The sequence below is a fragment of the Podarcis cretensis genome (genome assembly GCF_951804945.1).
Source record: "Podarcis cretensis genome assembly, chromosome: 9".
NCBI lineage: Eukaryota > Metazoa > Chordata > Lepidosauria > Squamata > Lacertidae > Podarcis > Podarcis cretensis.
The window spans coordinates 40,974,943-40,995,121 of record NC_137178.1 but is presented as its reverse complement, the minus strand read 5'-3'; the positions used below and the strand labels follow the sequence as shown (position 1 = coordinate 40,995,121).

General features: G+C 38.6%; 1 protein-coding gene across 5 annotated transcripts in view; it reads left to right on the top strand.

The window, feature by feature from the left end:
- The window catches only part of FBXW7 (F-box and WD repeat domain containing 7), a 122,715-nt gene that overhangs the window by 87,411 nt on the left and 15,125 nt on the right, over positions 1 to 20,179 (top strand). For all 5 annotated transcript variants that reach the window (XM_079990445.1, XM_079990446.1, XM_079990448.1 and 2 more), the window contains 2 exons: positions 2,870 to 3,011; positions 10,252 to 10,386. In XM_079990445.1, the coding sequence (XP_079846571.1) occupies positions 2,870 to 3,011; positions 10,252 to 10,386 (277 nt within the window). The remainder of the gene's footprint in view (positions 1 to 2,869; positions 3,012 to 10,251; positions 10,387 to 20,179) is intronic.

Below are 20,179 nucleotides of genomic sequence, written 5' to 3'. Positions count from 1 at the left end.
AATTCTTCATTATGAATTAAAATATATTCATTTATATATTTCCCCCTCAAATTTATAGGTCTACCATTGTTGAATTGTGTAAAAAGAAAAACGGAAAATGCTATGCAGATATTTGATTAATTGTAGAAGTTTGCATACAGAATTCTTGTTAGTGCATTTCTAGCTAATAAAACCTTTCCTAATTCATGTGGTTTTTTTAAAAAAATATCCTGAAAAAGCCAACATAGCTACTCATAAAATACAATGTTTTCGAAGACAATATCACTATTAACTTGCTCATACTTATTTAGATTTGAATTAGAAGGGAACATCTTTGGAGTTCATTTTATATAAGTATCTTACATTTGTGAACTCATAAATGCCTTCAAGGATAGTTCTTTACCTAAAATAAACCAGTTTATTTAATCTGTGCTCATCAGATAACAAGTGTGCCCCTCATTGATGAAATGGTTATGTTTTCAATTGTGTAAATGTGTCATCCCTGTTTTCAGAAAATTCTTCTAAACTAATTAGTTTTATAAGTCTTATTTTGCTTGCAAAAAAGGCTGTAAAATAAAATGCTAAAATAATGTCTTTGAATTATACTTTATACTGAGTTCCAGATTATATCTCCACCTAGACCTATTTGTCTACTTCTCTGACTAGCAATGACACTTCAAGGCCTTAGATGCTGGCTTTCTTAGCACTTATTTCTGAAATCCTTCAAACTGGATATGCTGAACCTAGAAAATCCCACATCCATGGTACTTCAATCAGTGTTTTGTTAGGCACACGCCAAATTTATTCAAATTTGCAGTCATGTAGTATTTGCTGTTTTGGCAAACCCAGGGAAGCAAAGTGCCAGTGTTTGACATATAATTATATTGAAGCACATGCTTCTTACAAATTAGAAACATACAATAATCCTCGGTCTCCAGTGAAATATGTATAAAAAGCAAATGTGTCTCAACTGACTAGAGTTACCCTCTTCAAAATATTCAAATATCTACAACATGTTGTAAATGAAAGTCCCAGATCTTGTAACCAAAGGCTACTAGTGGGAAAGCATTCAACATTTATATAGATAAAACTAGAAATATTACAAAAATAAATAAAACTTTGGAATACCCAAACCAGAAATCCTTTAGACTTACTGCTAACAGATTTGGGGTGGTTGCAATTCCAGCTTGAGGTTTTGGGAGGCCCTTGGCAAGGTGCTTTTGTTGGACACAGTCTTCACAACCAAGTGAGACGGGTCGTAAAAGCGAAGAGGAGGATGCTGTTTCATCTCCTCATTCTTGACTCTGCTTACATCCTCAGAGAGGAAAGTTGAACAGGAGCTTCAACAGTGTGGTGTTAGTTGCATATGCACCAGAGCCAGTAGGTGGCCCCATGCAGGGTTAGAGGTTGCAAGCAGCAAAACAAAGTTACCGTATTTTTTGCTCTATAAGACTCACCTTTTCCCTCCTAAAAAGTAAGGGGAAATGTGTGTGCGTCTTATGGAGCGAATGCAGGCTGCTCAGCTATCCCAGAAGCCAGAACAGCAAGAGGGATTGCTGCTTTCACTGTGCAGTGTTCTGACTTCTGAGATTCAGAATATTTTTTTTCTTGTTTTCCTCCTCCAAAAACTAGGTGTGTCTTGTGGTCTGGTGCATTTTATAGAGCGAAAAATACGGTAGTTATGTTGTTCCTCTCCCAACATTGTGTCCTGCAAGGGTGCTCAATGGGGCCCATAATTCATGCCAGACGTAGCTAACTCAGACACAGTTTTGGAGAGCCAGGTGACCAATTTCACACTTCATTATTCATAAGTGGAACTTGCAACCAAAGGTTGGTCAATCTCCACCTTCTACTCAAGTTCCTGCCTGCCAGCTATGCCTCCCCCCCAACATACTATAATATGTAACTTGTAAAGTAGGACATTCCACTAATTTTCCTCTGAGTGGTGCATTTTTCCTTTTCACGGACACTCGCCATTCCACCACTTCTGAGCATGCTCAGACCATTGGAGAAGGATTACCATCTTACAATTTTCAAAGAGAGGGGGTTGTATCTCAAACTTCGACTTTCACCTGAGAATGCTGATAACTTCCTCCTGTTTCTCAGCCTCTTTTTTGGCTTAGTTTTAGTTGACATTCACCACCTAAGTTTAATATTAGAGGGGGTGACCCTGAGGTCGTGATCCAAAAAACTGTCCCAACTAGTTCAGTGTGCCAAGATATCTATAGGCTTGCATTTCTTCAATGCAGCTCACTATGCTTTACTTTTAAACATGGGAATCAAGAGGGTTCAAAATAGTTTGACCTATGATACAGTGGTCTGAACTTCAAAGAAAATATCAAATGTACTATTGGGTGACTGCAAACACTTTGATACACCCATAGTGGATCCCAGGTTATAGGCCTTAGATTAGCGCCTCCCATTGTGAGGTTTGGGTCTGGGCCCTGCCATTAGGCAGAGTGGGGTGGTTACTTCAGACAGCTAATCTTGGATGAATTGAAAGGGCAGCAAATAGCTATTTAATTTATTATTTTTGTGCTATGGAGAAGGAACAGCACTTGTAAGGTTTTCTGCCTGGTTCCAAAATAACTTCACAAGCCTTGGGTACTATGCACTTTTACTTGGGGGTGGGAGGTTGCCATTTGGTGCTCTGTCTCAGCAAAACACCAGTCCTAGTGAAGAAAACCTCCAGGTTTTCTTACTTCACCTCTTGTTTGATTCCAATATTTAGGCAATTGCCCCAAATCAGCCTGAAATAGTAAAACACATGAGATTTGGAAAGACCCGTTCATATAGTAATGAGATCTGCCTCAATAACTAGTGACCAGTGTGCTAATAGTATAATTAAATGTTTCTGAGAACTGCATTGGCCTTTTCCCCCCTGCTCCAGCACTACTGGGCTTGTGCCTTGCTCAGCAACACCTACTACTTTTGGAGATCTGAGAGCAGCCAATGGTCAAGGACAGCAACGGCGCCGAATTACATCCATCCAGCCGCCAACAGGACTTCAAGAATGGCTGAAAATGTTTCAGGTGAAAAACATTTCAAGTTTGACTTATTTTGAAGAGCTTGTTGTGAACTGAGAAAGAATTCTGTTAGAATGGTTACAGTACCGAATCACTACACTTCCTGAGTCTTTTTAATAACAAACAGTACTTTTCTAATGCAACATGTTTTATATCTTGATGTTTTAAAGAACTAATAATTTTTAAACATGAGGTGTGTAAAGGTAGACTTTCTTGGGATTTATTCTAATTTTTAAAAATGAAAAGCAAAATATTGAGTAGACTGTTTTATGTTTTAGTGCTCTTAATTATGGATGAGAATGGAATTTTCCCATTGTTTTTTCATCTCTTTAAAAGATAGTAAAGTTTTTAATGAGAAACAGAAAAGAGCCCTTCATACCGTAACTCTAAAATGCGTACTGAGTTAAAAACTGTAAAATAAAATGGTATTCACCGGTAGAAATTAATGCTATGTAACTGTAGTAACTTAACCCGCTGTCTACAGCTTTCCAGTTCTGCACCACAGTATAAACAAACTTAATATATATCTGAAAAGCTAAATTAAATAACATAACCAGAAATATAGCATGTTTATAGAGATCTATAAACTGAAAACTACTTCTGAAACATTATAAAAAAGAGAAATGAGCCAGCACTAGAAATTACTGCCATTATGATCAGCAATCAATTTCTTAGATTTAATGTGAATACTATATCTCCAGCAGTAAACTTTCTAGCAATCTTTTGGGTAAAATGTGTTGTTTAATAAAGCCCTCCATAGTCAATATTGTTTAGTTAGCAAATTATTGTCAGGATGCATCAAATCAGTGCTTGCTACTGAAAAACAAACATTTGAAAGCCATTTGTTTTTCCCAATTATACATTTATGTAATCAAATAAACTTTATCCTTTATTTGAAGGAGTGACATGATAGGTTGAGCAAACAAATATTCAGCACAATGGCTTGTATCCAACACTTTGTGAGCCTGGCTATAACTATCTGCTTGCATGAGAGTGCATTTTCATCCTCTCTTTCCACTACAGCCTCTTCTGAGGGCCAGGAGACAACCAGGAAAGACCTGGAACATGGCACTGGGAGCTGAACTGGGAGGGGCAATTGACCAAAATTGAGCCGATGTCCGTTGTGTTTGCAGCTTGCCACTTCCTCAGGTTGCTTCTGCCTGATCTTAGGGCTATTTCTCCCTCCCACCCCAGCTCCCATGCCATATGCAACTTGAAAGTTCTCCAGCCCATAACATAGATCTTTCAGTGGAAAGGAAGAGTGGGGTTTCACTGAGGAAGAAGAATGGAAAAGACGGTCTCGTGTTAATGAAATCACGCTCACACAGCAGTGGCTGCAACCCAATGCCAAGATACGGGTTTTACAAATAGACATGGGCCAGATTCAAAGACCCATGAGCAGAAAGACAACATGTGCAAGAGTTCATGGGATGGCACTAATGCAGAGGAAGTGGAATACTTCACACAGTGCAGGGTCAGAGTATATCAGGGCTTATGTTTACAGTGTGAATAATGAAATTACAGGCTACCTAGTAAGGTTAGTTGGCCATTAAGAATGGTCTTGGGGATGAGTTTGTTCAAAGTCCCACCCAAGAATTTGCACACTTCCTGAACTGGGACAAGCAGGACTCTACAACGAAGCTGGAAACAGCTCTTCTAAGAGCAGAAGAAGCTTTATGCTAGTGGATCCAACTCTACATTGTAGGAATGCATCTTCTAGACTAGGGTATTGAACATTTCAAGATTCATTAGATTCATGTTCTTTTTTAAACCTTTGAACCCAGCCTTTCATCTTAAGTTCAGAGAAATGTTTTATCCTCACAATTGTTTTAAGCAGGCTGATTTGAATTTCAGTTAACTTCAATTAAGCTGATCTACCATTCCATTGGTTTCAGCTGTTTTGGCATAGAATTATAATATTGTAGAGTTGGAAGCGACCATGAGGGTCATCTAGTCTAACCCCCTACAATGCAGGACTCTCTTGTCCAACATGTGGCTCAAACCCACAACCCTGAGATTAAGAGTCTCATTATTCAGATATAGATTTCTTATTAAGACAAATTTGATGTTAAATTGGTTGTGGTTGGAAGTGGAGTGAAAGCATAAATCCCGACTTCAATACCATTAATTAAGTTACATTTTCTAAAGCTCAGAGACCAGATTCAGTAAACAAGTCCATCTAGTGGAAGCCTCCACAAGGACTTCCTCTAGCAAAATGGGGCTTTCCCCATTCCCCTTTCCTCCCCGCCACACACTCCCACCCCTGTCTAGATCGGCTGTGTAGGGAAGGGTCCAGAACAGCACACTTGGGAGGAGCGTGCAAGCTGAAATGCTTTTGCTGAAGGAACAGTCGTCATAGTGCTACAATGAATTTGTCTCCCTATTTCTGTAGGTAGCAGAGCCCACTACTGATCATTTCTAACAATAGATCAATGCTGTTTAGTTTTACTATCAACTTTAACATGGGGGCGAGTGAGTTCAAAGTGTACCAGTTCTAGAGATGCCAGGTGGATGGGTTTCACCTTCAGTAAGACCTGGCTTGATTATTGAAGGGATTGTTGGGATGAATGCCCACAGTCTGATGTTCTGGGGGGGGGGGATCCCATTGATCTATTCTACAAGATCTATTCATTAAGCGTGCAATATAAAATATTACCACCAGTTAATACATAGCATGAATCTTTGGAAAGCAATGACTGTGATCATAAGCATGGTTAGACTATCATGGGTCTATCCTGTGGATAGAATAAGCAGTAGTAAATGTTGCTTGATATCCACACAAACCCTGAGAAGGCACAGATACAGACAGTGAACTCTGACATAAACATTAAAGAACAAAAAAGATTGAATATTGTTAGGACTTTCCATGATTCGGCAGGTGTGCAGAAAGAGTGGAAAATCTGGCATTTGGAAATTCAGGTTGCTGAGTTTTGGGTATTTCAGAAGGTCAATATTTGCTTGAAACATTGTGGGTAATATGTGATGAAATCTCAGGTGCCAAATAAATAGCTGAGTGTAAATTCTAGTGGTTGAGGACAGAGCATTACTGCCAAGTGTAGCTTCCTGCCACTCCTCATGACTAATAAAATGGAGGGGAAATTTGGCACAAGTGGGATGGGAGAAAAAATGGGGCAGAGTTTCATAATTGGTCCTGTATTTTAATTTGTTTAGTGTTTTTGAGTCACAGAATTCCATTTCCTTTTTGCATATTTATCACTTCCTGTGTCTTGAGTTTGAATTATTCTTGAGTTCAGTATGCAAATCTCTGGATGTGACGCAGTTCCTCTGCTCCCACTTAAGGATCCGTTTGTTGTGGATCTTGTGTAGGAAGCGTCAGTGTTCTGTTCATACACTGTTTCTCCTAGTGTTCCAGTGGTTTCACGAAACACTGCTTCTTCCTAAGAATGCATATAAAATATGCACTTTATTTCTTCAAAATGCTCTTCTTAATTATATCCCTGAAGAGACAATTTAAAATTGCAATAGCACAGATTAAATTTTAGAATGCTTGCGCACAACCTCTGATTAAACTCTGAACAGTGCAGATAATATTGGTAGAACTGAACTTGGTTAAGTATGCCAATGTGCTTTTTAATTCTTAACCTGAATTTGCACATTAGCCCTTTAAAAATGTTTTGAAATAAATTGGGATAGAGTTTGATGGACTTAAGGTCGTATCCTATATGCCTTCCAAATATGCTTCGCGGGTTGGGAAAAACCATCAAGCAATTTGGGAGCATCTGGAGGTTAGAACAGGAAGGAGTTGTTCTGTACACACAGTAAGTGGACCACAGTCAGTGGAAGGTCAGGGAAAAGAAAAAAGCTTTAGCCTTAAATTATTATTATTATTATTATTAACAGTACAAGCACTTCTTACCAATGGTAAACTGTATGCTTGGATTGTATTTTACATCAGTTTTATTAAAGTTAGTTTTAGCATCTATCAATTCGAGCCTCATAATTCTCCCTATTTAATGTTTCAGTATCAGTTTTATTTGCAAGGCAGATCTTCATCCCAGTCAGTTCACATTTTATGTACCTTATGCTTCTAACTACAAATGAAGCCTTACACATTTTTTAAAATACCAAGGCACCCAATCTTTATTGTGCCAAGCATATTTGTATCTTATACATGGTTAAGTACAGAGATTAAAGATTTGTAAGCACACACCTCACCACTTAGAGTAGGTTTATAATTTTCCCCTATCCTAAATGATTTTTTATGTTTGCTTTTACAAATCAGTCATTGCCCCCCAGGAAAGATCCTTCATTGCAAGGGGTTGGACTAGATGACCCTTAGGGTCTTTTCCAACTCTGTTTCTATGATTCTATGAAATACAAGTACTGTAAACCCCCAAATTCTCGAAGTAGTTGTATAAGGAGTTTGACTCCTTCCCATCAGTCCCTATTCCACATAATGACTTATCACAATGAATCATAAAAGTCTCTGGAGGTCTCCTGAAAGCTTATCCTAATGATTGATTACCTGGTTTTTGCAGTATACAAAATTATTGTTCTTTAGGATATTCTTCCATACATCAGAATGGAAGGGAAATAAAAGTAGTGAGGAGTTAGGTGCTTCAGAGTACTTAGAAAGAAATAATACTTGGTGTGACCATGAACTCTGAAATACTTAGCTTCAGACTGATGCTTCTCTGTGCATCGAAACAATATTATCAGTGGTACACATACATATTTTGTGAGTGGTGCAGTATGAAAAGAAATTCAGGCCTTGAATGGGTGTTGAATATTAGAACTATATGCAAGGATGGGGTTGGTTAAAAGTGCTTCTCAGTTAAATACCAATATTAACCTTTTTTCCCCACCAGCTATACAGTTGCACTTTCTCTTACTTCAAATAGTATTACTGGTTTTAAAGGCTATACACTTAGTGACAGCTGTGTCTGATGTAGCCTAAGCAATTTTGGAGATATGATGTCACTCAGAGGAGCACATAGATGCTACATCACTGTATACAAATATGTTGTTTTTCACTTGAACTAAAGTAATATTTATCCTAAGATTGCTTACCAGAACAGAAATAACTGTATTTGGCATGAAACACATTTTCTCTTTAGCTTTTTTAATTAATTATCAGTTTATTCCTTAAAATGAAAGACAACGTGAGTGATGTCCCAGGAGTAAATCTTTCTAACTGATAATATGAGACTATATTATACTTAATTCCTTTTAGTTAGTTTGGAAAGCTGAATAAATGGTCCGAGGTTATGGGGATATAATTTTTCTCCATAGTTTTTTTCTGTTTAGCATTATATTGTGGAAAAGATAGGATTGTACCCCTAGGATAGTTGTTATACTTTCAGATTTTGCCTCAGTTTCTGTAGTATTAAAGAGATATTATTAACAGCTATTATAGATTGTTTCTAGATTCAGATCCACCCCCTCAGTTTTGACATGCTGGTTCTGTAAATTTAACCTTTCTTTGAAAAGTAATATGAAGCAGGTAAAGGTAAATTCACAAGTATTTTCATGTAATGCCATTCAGTTTTTGTGCTTCTGTTTAATTCTGATTCGTTTGTGTCCATTTCCAGCATATTTATCCGATCCCTCATTAATTACAGTCATAATCAGTGTGACATAAAAATGACAATGTATAACAAATTATGACAACTATTGGGTCAGGAATATATACATTTCATCATAAAACAGATGTAAAAATTTCATTTATACCATTCTTGTACATTCTGCTTGGGAGTTTGAAAGCTTTGTTAATTGTTCAGGTACTATTTTGTCTTGTGTGCCAGTTTTGATTGTATAAATGCATTAATATGAAGTAATATAGTGGCTCAGCCAGTGAGGTGCATTAACAGCCTCCTGGCACTGGTGTCACTGCTACTTACTAGAAGTGAAAGGCGATGGCGATATCACTTTTGAGTGGATGCACTGGTGGAACCAATCTTGGCCTTTGAAAGGCATTCCTATGAAAGTACAGTGGTACCTCGGGTTACATACGTTTCAGGTTACAGACTCCGCTAACCCAGAAATAGTACCTCGGGTTAAGAACTTTGCTTCAGGATGAGAACAGAAATCGTGCTCCGGCAGCGTGGCAGCAGCGGGAGGCTCCATTAGCTAAAGTGGTGCTTCAGATTAAGAACAGTTTCAGGTTAAGAACGGACCTCCGGAACGAATTAAGTACTTAACCCGAGGTATCACTGTACAGTAGAAGTTTGCTAATCTAGACAGTGGTTTAGGTTTATAGCCATAATTTGCAGAATAATTAGAAACTGGAATTATATGTAGCACGTGGAAATTAATGTTTAGGATAATTCTGTATTAACATATCTTAATGTGCGTGGAGTTTTATTTACTAGTTTTCAAGATAAGGTATTTGATTTTAACGGTATAAGCAAGAGAATTACACAATTTATGGGCAATAGCCAAATCTAGTCATACTTAAAGGAACCTATTGAAATAAATGAATTGAAATATCTTTACCCTGTTTGGCGCTAATAATATAATAACACTAGACAGAATATGTATGCCATTACATTTTGCTTTCCATGCTGTCAAAAGCACAGTCATTTGCTTCAAAACTCGTCGATCTTTTCTAACTTCTTTTAGTGGTCCTGAATTTTCTTCTAGAATAGGTTATACTGTTTCTCCCAAAATGGTTTTCATAAATGGCATTTGTGTAGCAAATCAAAACTTTGAGCCCAGATGAGTTTGAGAGAAGACGTGCTATATCTTCAGTTATTAATTCTTCCGCAAATGGTTTTGCTAATCTGCTGTGTTTGCAGATGAGTGCCTTATTAAAACCATCAAATTTTATGATGCCCGTTAGTAGGAAAATGAAGTAAGAAAATTACCAGACAAAATTCCCTCTTTTCTTCCTAATGTAAAATTATGTTTACAAAACACTGGTTTCGAGCCAGAAATCAGGAAGATTGCACAGTGGCAGATGCACACATGGCTATAAAAACATTATTTTTTTTTTTTGCAATAAACAAAACCAAATGAACTTGAAATGAAGTTACTACTATTAAGTTTTGGATTATTTTTTTTTACCCTCTCCTTTTTAATTTAAAGTTTATTATTTTTCTAAGGAACATTTGTATGGTTGAACACCTGTTTCACATTTGAATACTCCCTTCACCATTCTGGGTGGTATTGCAATAATTTTTCATCCCAGCATATTCCATAGCAATTTTCAAATATTACATTTTTGAAATGCATTAATATATGAAAACAATACAGTGGAAACTAAACATATATTTGTACTTCACAGAGCTGGAGTGGACCAGAGAAGTTACTTGCCTTAGATGAATTGATTGATAGTTGTGAACCAACACAAGTGAAGCATATGATGCAAGTGATCGAGCCCCAATTTCAACGAGACTTCATTTCCTTGCTCCCCAAAGAGGTGAGGATTACCACTTAATACTGGGCTCCTGGTACTGTTTGCCTATGTAATGCATCATCTGCCACCTTTAAGCATTTCCTTGCTAATTATAGTTTCATTGTTGTCAGTGTAACACTGTTAATTGGTGTTGAAGAGGACTGCAAGTTGATAAACTGCCATGACTTAATAATGTAATTTTCAGATTAATGTATGCTTGTGAGACCAGTGACTTTGTTTCAGTGACTAGGATATGTCCCCTGCTGTTTGTGACAGTTGTTTCTTATATGTAAGGGGTTTTTTTTCCAGAGCTTTCAAGAGCTGATTTATATCCATTGACGATTTCACTCTTAAGGTTTTTAAAAAACGTGATAGGTATTTAGCTTTTCATTTTATTTCTACTACATTTTATGAAGGGAATAAACACCCATATAACTTCTTCAATCAAATTATATTCAGTTTTATAGGATAAGTATGCATGTAGTCCAGAATTCATTTGTATCTAGGTTCCATTGAGGTTAATTTGATAATTTGTGAGAAGCGTGAGCAGCATTATAAATATATCTGTAGTTGGTAACTAGTGCATTCAGTCATGTCTGAAGATGGATCCTGGAAGGTAGCTATCAACACTCCCTTCCTGTCCTGTATCTGGCATTTTGATGACTAGGGCTAGTTTACAGTACAAAGTATAAGTACACTGTTGTGTTAATAGGCGACTCCCATGCTTGGAAAACATCTTCCATATTATGAGACCGTCCCAAAATAATATTATAGTAAGTCCACCTGGGACTGAAAATAAAATATTTACACTTCCTTATTCTCATCATCAGTCAAAACAAACAATAAAAAGACCAGGTGAACGCTTTTGCAACTCACAACCCAGGTCAACAAATAAGATTAAGTCAATTGGAAGCAAGTTCTTAACTCAAGTGCTTTTCATTGAGAACACACAACCTACTGATGGTTTAGTGATACTCCTTTCCCTGGGTTCTTTTAGCACCTACAAAAGGTGCAATAGCAAACACTAATTGTAGTTACTGGAATGGATGAAATTAGTGTTTCTAGTAGTTTTTCTTCACTTTTAGCTCTAGCTGTACTACTATATTTTTATATTGAATTGGTGATTTCGAATTATACTTCTCTCTTAGCCAGAGCATCTTGGTGTTTGTAATCTATGGTACATGGGATGCTTACACTTAACAAATACTTTTACTGTAAAACAATTTTGTCTATAATTTGTTACATATTTTCTTTAATAGGTTGATTAAAAATAAATGACATTGGTTTTAATTAAAATCCTTTTTTTGAAGGTATTACTCTTCTACTAAAAGTGGAACACACTGAATTTGTTTCTACATTAATAATGCTGTTCATCACAGGCAATAAGGAATATACCCTTGAAGTAATCAGTAGTCAAAATAGTTTATATAAGAAGGCTTTTTTCAGAGCTTTATTCAGGAATTGCTAAGTAAAATTGAAAAGGAAAGGCTAAGTGTACAGCTATCTTTTTTTAAAAAATGCAGTTTTAAGATTTCATCCAAGGAATAATTGTCACAAACAGTGGTGCCTGTTTCTTTCCTAAGTTGATTGCTTAAATCACCTCTTAAAAGATCTATGGGTTATTGCCATGAAGAATAATAGCTGTAAGATTTTCACATACAAATATGCTAAGTTAATAAGTCAACTGTGCATATATGCTATCGCATTACTGATTGCCAATAATGCTCCAAGGACATCAGAACATCAGCAAGGCTTTAGGCAGCTACTGCCAAACCTTTAGCTAGTTCTTGCATTGCTCTTGATTAAAAAACAAGATTGATAAAAGGAAATTTCAGCAGCATTCTGCATCACACTGAGAACTAATTTAGTCCCCACACCCACATCTCTTGGCATGGCTTAATGATCACTGTTTTTAAAGTGTATGTTATTTATACTCCAGGGCAGATAGTTTTTTAAAAATATGTGTAATAAGTTTTGCCCAATCCAACCCTTCACCCTTTGAGGTTTGTTGTTGTTTGGTTGCCTGGCACCCTACCTACGCTAGCAAGACATCAGCTATATCATATTTAACTCACTGGAACTTTCTAAACAAACATAGCCATGACCTGGGTTCCTGCGTATTTTGCAAATGACAAAGGTTTACTAAATTCAGCATTGGGGTTCATGATTCTATTCTTCCTACAGCCTACAGGGCTGTGACACTTTTAAAAAAAGTTTCCCACTTGTCACCAGGAGTTGAAAGAGAGGGTGGCAACAAACCTGGTATGGTAAATATATGGTTTCCTTGAGGCTTGTTTGGTTAGTCGGAGCTGCAGCAGTAGCCTCCCAGCAAGGGTCATCACTTACTGTGAAAAGGAAGTTGGGATTGCCAGAAACCAGATTTGGTTCTGCTGGTGCATGTGCACAGCCCTGACATCACCACCACTTCACCCTTCCCTTTTCCAGGAAGCAGCAGCAGCAGTACCACCACCAAGAGGTTATTGCTGTGGCCGCCGACCAACTGAATGAGCCACTCCTGCTTTTACATCATGTTGCTGCATATTCAGTCCTGCTTCCTATGACATACCGTATTTTTCGCCCTATAAGACGCACTTTTTCCCCTCCAAAAATGAAGGGGAAATGTGTGTGCGTCCTATGGGGCGAATGCAGGCTTCAGGAAGCTATCCACTATCCGTGGGAGACCCAGCTCTCCCAAGGCTAGCGGAGACCTTGCCGGCACCCAGAAGCTTGGGGCGCGCTGAGCTCCGCTCGCCCCAAGCTTTGGGATTAGCGCATCGCTCCGCTAGCCCTGGGAGAGCCGTGCGGCTCTCCCAGGGCTAGCGGAGACCTTGCCAGCACCCAGAAGCTTGGGGCGTGCTGAGCTCCACGCGCCCCAAGCTTTGGGATTAGCACAGCGCTCCGCTAGCCCTGGGAGAGCCGCGCAGCTCTCCCACGGCTAGTGGAGACCTTGCCGGCACCCAGAAGCTTGGGGCGCACTGAGCTCCGCGCGCCCCAAGCTTTGGGATTAGTGCAGCGCTCCGCTAGCAGTGGGAGAGCTGCGCGGCTCTCCCAGGGCTAGCGGAGACCTTGCCAGCACCCAGAAGCTTGGGGCGCGCTGAGCTCCGCTCGCCCCAAGCTTTGGGATTAGGGCAGCGCTCCGCTAGCCCTGGGAGAGCCGCGCAGCTCTCCCACGGCTAGCGGAGACCTTGCCAGCACCCAGAAGCTTGGGGCGCGCTGAGCTCAGCACGCCCTAAGCTTCGGGCTTAGCGCAGCGCACCTGGGGGGGAAATGAATTTTTTTCCCTTTATTTCCCCCCCAAAAAACTAGGTGCGTCTTATGGGGCGAAAAATACGGTAATGGCCCATCTGTTGAGGAGGCATCATTATAGGATGCAGTACAGTGGTGCCTCGCAAGACGAAAAGAATCCGTTCCGCGAGTCTCTTTGTCTAGCGGTTTTTTCGTCTTGCGAAGCAAGCCCATTGATGGCTTAGCGGATTAGCGCTATTAGCGGTTTAGCGGCTTTTAGTGGCTTATCGGCTTATCGGATAAGCAGCTTATCGGCTTAGAAAAAGGGGGGGAAGGAAAAAAACCATCTTGCGAAGCAAGCCCATAGGAAATTCGTTTTGCGAAGCACCTCCAAAACAGAAAACTCTTTCGTCTAGCGGGTTTTCCGTCTTGCGAGGCATTTGTCTTGCGGGGCACCACTGTATTTTACTTCTCAGGCTTTCTGCCATTACTTGTTCCCACTTCTTCAAGCCTCAACCAATCAGGAATGTTCTTGTGTAGCTACAATGATTGTGTTTTTAAATTGATTGCTGGTTTTACTAATTAAAATTTGTTCATTTTTTAAACATTTAATTAAATTTTTAAATTTAAACTGTTGTGAGATGCTGTAGAAATCAGCCCCGTGATATAAAGACAGGCTAAAAAGAAAACCAGTTTGCTGTATTGTTGTCCCTTTAGCAAAATGTTTCTTTAGGTGTGAAAAGTGAGTATGCAAAAACACTTTTTACAGTGTTTGAACAGAGTGGTCCTCCCAAGGCATCATTATCAGTTGGCATATAGATGGTTTTTTAAGGAGAGACTAGACAACCACCTATCAGTGATGTTATGATAGTAGAATCCCTGTATTGGCAAGGGCTTGGACTAGATGATCTTTGATGTACTTTACAATTATATCAGGCATAGGCAAACTCGGCCTTCCAGATGTTTTGAGACTATAATTCCCATCATCCCTGACCACTGGTCCTGTTAGCTAGGGATGATGGGAGTTGTAGTCCCAAAACATCTGGAGGGCCGAGTTTGCCTGTGCCTGAATTATATGAGTCTAAAAAACTCAAAAGGCTCTTTTGTCCAACAGGTTTGTTGGATTCTTAATGATCTCTCTCTTTTTACAAACACCACTGCCAAGGATGCTTTTTTTTCCTTTTTGAGAGTAGGTAGGCAGATAACTACAAAGAAATGAAAAATATCACCACCTACTATCATGCTAGGCCTGATGTCTTAGAGAGAGCTTGTTACACCCTCTCTTTCCTGTAGTTTTTATTAATTATTGAAGGTTACTTTAATGAATGTAATGTGACCTAAAAACATTCATACTAGTTTTCTAAATAAAGTATTAGAGTGTAAACACTTGCCTTAAATTCTCTAACAGAGTGTTGGCTAAAATAACCTTTCAATTGGCATTGTTATGGCTGCAGGAAAGAGACCAGGTTGCCAGGGGGTGGGAGATATGTTTCTATTTTATATCATACAATTAAGGTGTGTGTTGCTAATCAGAGGAAAAGGTTGAAATATCCTTTTCAGTGCAAGAGGTAACATTACATTGGTTTGGGTAGACTATACAATTAAGAATTCATTGTTGGCCATTTGTTCTGTATTTTAAAAAGTTTTAGATTTTAAAGTTTTATGATACTTCTGTGATTTTGCTGTGCACCACCTTGATAAATAAAATTAGGGATACTGGGGAAGTGGCTACCATCCCTGTGAGACGAAATAGCCAGATGTGCGGCAGGTGGTGAGAGAGGGGGGATATGATTGTTCATTCCTGCTAGTTTGATTTGCCTGGTTAGTTACACCATTGGACCACTCTTAATACACGACGGGAGCAGCAGCTGATTTCTTGATTCCCCCACAAAGCTGACTGGAGACTTGAGAATAAACCGCAGGGTTATACAACTGGTTTTTCTTCTGCATGGCTTTGTACACCATTTTATCCAGACAAGAAATCTACAGGCTTGTCCTTCTCAATCCAAGAAAAGCTCCAGAGGCTATGTGCTGCTTGTGGCTTGGCATGGCTATTGATGTCTGAGCAAACATTTGTTTGTGCAGAAGTGCCAAACATAAAATGCTAATGTGGTTCTGTGCACAAGGGACTCTTAAGCAAGGAACAGGCTTTCTGATCACATGCTATATGACTGGAAAGGAGTTGGGAAGAATCACTAAGAGTTCTTTCCCGGCATGACTGGCATCCCCTCATGCTTATTAAATCCACTGCATTTTGCATAGCTTTTCGTGGCAGAATCCCCCCCCCCCCCGGTTTTGTTTGATGGTTTCCATTTTTTAAGTACAATATAATACAGTATATGTGAATATTTTAGGACCCACCTTATTCCTGTAATATAAACTGTTTTAAACAATTTTAATGGGTAATAAACTGTAATAGTAATATTGTATATTTCCTTAAAATCCTCATATTCTCATAGAAGCACGACAGTAGTTTTCATAGAATCATATTTGGAAGGATCATCTAGTCTAGCCCCCTGCAATGCAGGAATATGCAGCTGTCCCTTATGGGGATTGAACCTGCAACTTGGGCGTTGTCAGCACCACGCTCTAACTAACTGAGCTATCAGTTTGTGAAGCATAATAGTTTTTTACATTGTTTCTTTCTATGGGTACTGTTTCTGTTGTAGCTACTTACCTTATACATACATTGATTGCAAGAACCCAGAAATCTTGACTTGCCTGCAGTTTCTTTGTGCTAGTTCTATTTTCTGTTTCTCTCCCCCTGCTCCCAGCTCACCTTGTAATTAGCTCCGTGTCATTTCTGAGCTCAGGGTACTTTCCTCTTTGCATTTTATGCAAAGTAAGTGCCACTGTGTTTAGTGGGATCTACTTCTGGATAAGTAAGTGTACTTATGAGGGCAGCCTGAGAGAGCTTTGGAAGTTTAAGCCTAGGGGAACTCAGCCGCCAACACTCTTTTCCTAATCAATTTTTTTATTGTGAAAAGCAGGCAATGAGTAGCTGGCAGCAGCAGAGGTCTTGTACACTTCTTTCTTAAGGCTTGCGTGTTCATAAGTATGCTCAGAAGTGTCCTTTACAAGCCCTTCAGATCACAGTGGCAGCTTTTAATTGTCTTTTGGCCAAGGAAGACCTTGGACACTAGAATCTCCATGCATCTGACTGGTGATGGATGCTTCCTGAGCATGCTCAGTCTCATCCAAAATTTGAGAATCTTTGGGTCTGTATGTAATCGGCCCAGGTAAAATTTCGAAACTTGATTTCTGACCCATCTACACTCCTTCTGAAATGATTGCCCCCTAGTCTTAGTTTTTTGAGTGGTCTTTCAAAAAAATAATAATAATCACATAGGAGTACCATTTATTTTATGAATTGTTACACTTCTTTCATGAAAAATGCAGTGAAATAAGATAGAAAACCAGTAATTTAAATCATTTATCATTTCTTAGCTAGAGAAGAATTGCTGTTTGCACCCTGTGGTTGTTGGGTTTTTGTGTTTGTTTTTGCCATGACATTTTTCTTTTATACTCTGGTTTCTCTTTAGATTGTATAAATCTTTTGCCTTTTTTGACATTTTCTCTCTCTTTCACAATTGTCTAGCTCCTCAGTTGTTGATTTTAGTTACCAAACAAATGTTTAGGTATATAAAGCCCTTTATTCCTAAGATAGAGTCTGTTTAAAATCCCTCCATGGGAAGAGTGGCTGTCATGTGTTTACAAAGGAAGCCTTGATTTTATCAACTACAGGAGGAGCAGATGTACCATGTGACTATGCATATAAGAAGCCTCAGGGCACACAAAGGCATTAGACTTAAACTGCAGGGAAATATTAGACCATTTGAGGAACAGTATCAGCTACTGCAATGGTTCTGATATCCTAAAGGCTGGGATTGTATGACTACTTTAATTTTAACAACTACCATGTTATATATTGCCCCCCCCGCCTAAGACTTTAAGCATCATTTAATCTTTCCCTTTTATTGTGTCCCTTTCCACTTCCCATTTTTTTCCTAACATGTAATCTCTTGTACACCACTCATAAATTGAGACTTGTGAAATAATTGTGTGGTTTTTATATCACGCTCCTACCTTTTTTATTACTCCTATCCATCCCTTTAGCTATCTGTTAAATACAGCCAAACCTCTGTTGTTGAACGTAATCTGTTCTGGAAGCCCGTTCGGCTTCCGAAATGTTCGACAACTGAGGCATTCTGTTTGGCTGCAGGAGCTTCCTGCGCTCAAGCGGAAGCCGTGTCGGATATTCGGCTTCTGAAAAACATTTGAAAACCGGAACATTTCCGTGTTTTTGGCATTCGGGAGCCAAAACATTCCAAAATAGAGCTGTTTAGGAACCAAGGTTTGACTGTACACCATTATTTGATTTCAAATGTTACTTTTAAACTGCAGTATGAAAAACTTCTCAAAAACAATGCACTCTCATTTTTAAATTGGCCTCCACTGAAGCAAAAGAAAACACAGTTTTGCCATGATGAAGATTTCCAAAGAAATGCTGTGAAAGAGGATGCTAGCCAATTAACAGATTGGGGCGGGGGGCGGGGGGAGAGGCAATGGGAAAGTGACCATTCTACTATGTAATGATCACCACTCTGTCTTGCCTTTTTATGTATGTATCCAGTTTGTACTGTCTGTATTCAAGCTACCTTAATTTCTTTAGTTTATAGAATAATTAAGATTAACAATATAATATTATTGGATTTGAAACCGATTTTATGTATCTAATTGCTGTTTGTTTAACAAAATTTCTATACCATTTGATTCTAAGCAGTTTACAAGAAATATTAAAATTATCGATTAAAACAGCTAAAAACAATTCAAAACATTTAAAAAGAATTAAAATAAACAGTAAAAGATTAAAATTTTTCAACTTCTATATGTCTGGATAGACTTGCCTAAACAAATATGCTTTAAGCAGGCACTGTAGAAAGTGTACAAGAGAGGTGTCTGCTTGATGTCAGCCAGGAACAAGGTTGTCATTATGATGCCTCTGCCCTGGGCTCCCCTCTGCCCAACAACTTCAGAACAATCCTTGCTGTAGGGCATGCAGCAGAAAACAAGAAAGGATTGCCCTATCCTCCACCCACCCCCATATTCAGCTGAGACCCCTCTCAAGCAGCTGCCTTCTTCATATACCAGCAGGCAGCAAAACAAATGCAGCAGCAATGGGAGGATTCCCACATTCCCCCCCCACCTCCACATTTTCAGAGTTTCTCCGGCAGCTAGCTACCTGCTGACTGTTCCTTGTGGCCAGCAGGCAGCAAAACAAGTGAAAGGTGATTCTCTCATTTCTTCCTCCACCTCAGCACACACATTTTTCTAAGTCTTAGCAAAGGCGATTGCAAGAGACATTCGAGAGGGGGAAGTGCTTAACCCATTTCCACCACTGTGGAGCAGTGGAGGATGTGCAGTTAAACACTTCCTCCCAAATCAGACTACCACCCCCCAACTCGGTAGGCTGCTTTAAACTTTAAAATCCATGGGAAATACACTGAGACCTCAGTCTGGTCCAACACTGCCAACTTCATTTATCTCTATGTGCATGTTAGACTGCTGAATTAGGGACGGTCTTTCCATTTTCTTGAAGTCTTCTAATTTTTCCTGCTCTTTTTTCCTGTAACTGGACCATGTACGTTTGATCACTTACTTCATATATCCAGCTACAGAGAATACTGGTACACCCTTGTCACACAGGTTAAACAAGTATTTTTTTAATTAAATTTTCCAACATACATTTATAATATCCAATCTAAATTTGTCACATATTTTCCCTTTTTGACTTCCTTCAACCTCTCTGACAATCATCCATTATTCAAATTTTTAAAAATGCATTTCCTAATTTTATATTGCATTTTGTAAACCTTCACCTCTTAGTTTTCATCAATACAATAGTCCTATAACATTCACAGAGCCTCTTGAAATCCCACTAGCGTTATTTGCTCATCACATACACATTTCAGATAATCTGTAAATTTCCCCCAGTCTTTGATGAACTTTTGATCTCATATATATCTGATCTTTCCTGTTAGTTTGTCCAGTTCTGCATAATCCATCAATTTCATTCTCCATTCTTCGAGCGTCGGCAATTGCTCCTGTTTCCATTTTTGGGCCAGTAGTATTCTCACTGCTGTTACTGCATATTGAAAAAGTTTACAATCCTTTCTATTTATTTCATTTCCTAGTATACCTAAAAGAAAAGCCTCTGGTTTCTTAACAAACGTATATTTCAACATCTTTTTCATCTCATTGTATATCATTTCCCAGAAGCCCTTCACCTTCTTACAATCCCACCACATATGATAAAATGTTCCTTCTTTTTCTTTACATTTCCAACACTTATTACATGTTTTATACATTTTTGCCAATTTTACGAGTGTGATGTACCATCTATAAATCATTTTCATAACATTTTCCTTTAACGCAGTACATGCCGTAAATTTTATATTTTCATTCCATAGTTTTATCCAATCCTTAAACTGTATATTATAACCCAAATCTCTGGCCCAGTGTATCATAACCAATTTAACTTCCTCATCTTTTGTATACCATTCTAGCAAAATTTTATACATCTTGGACAAAA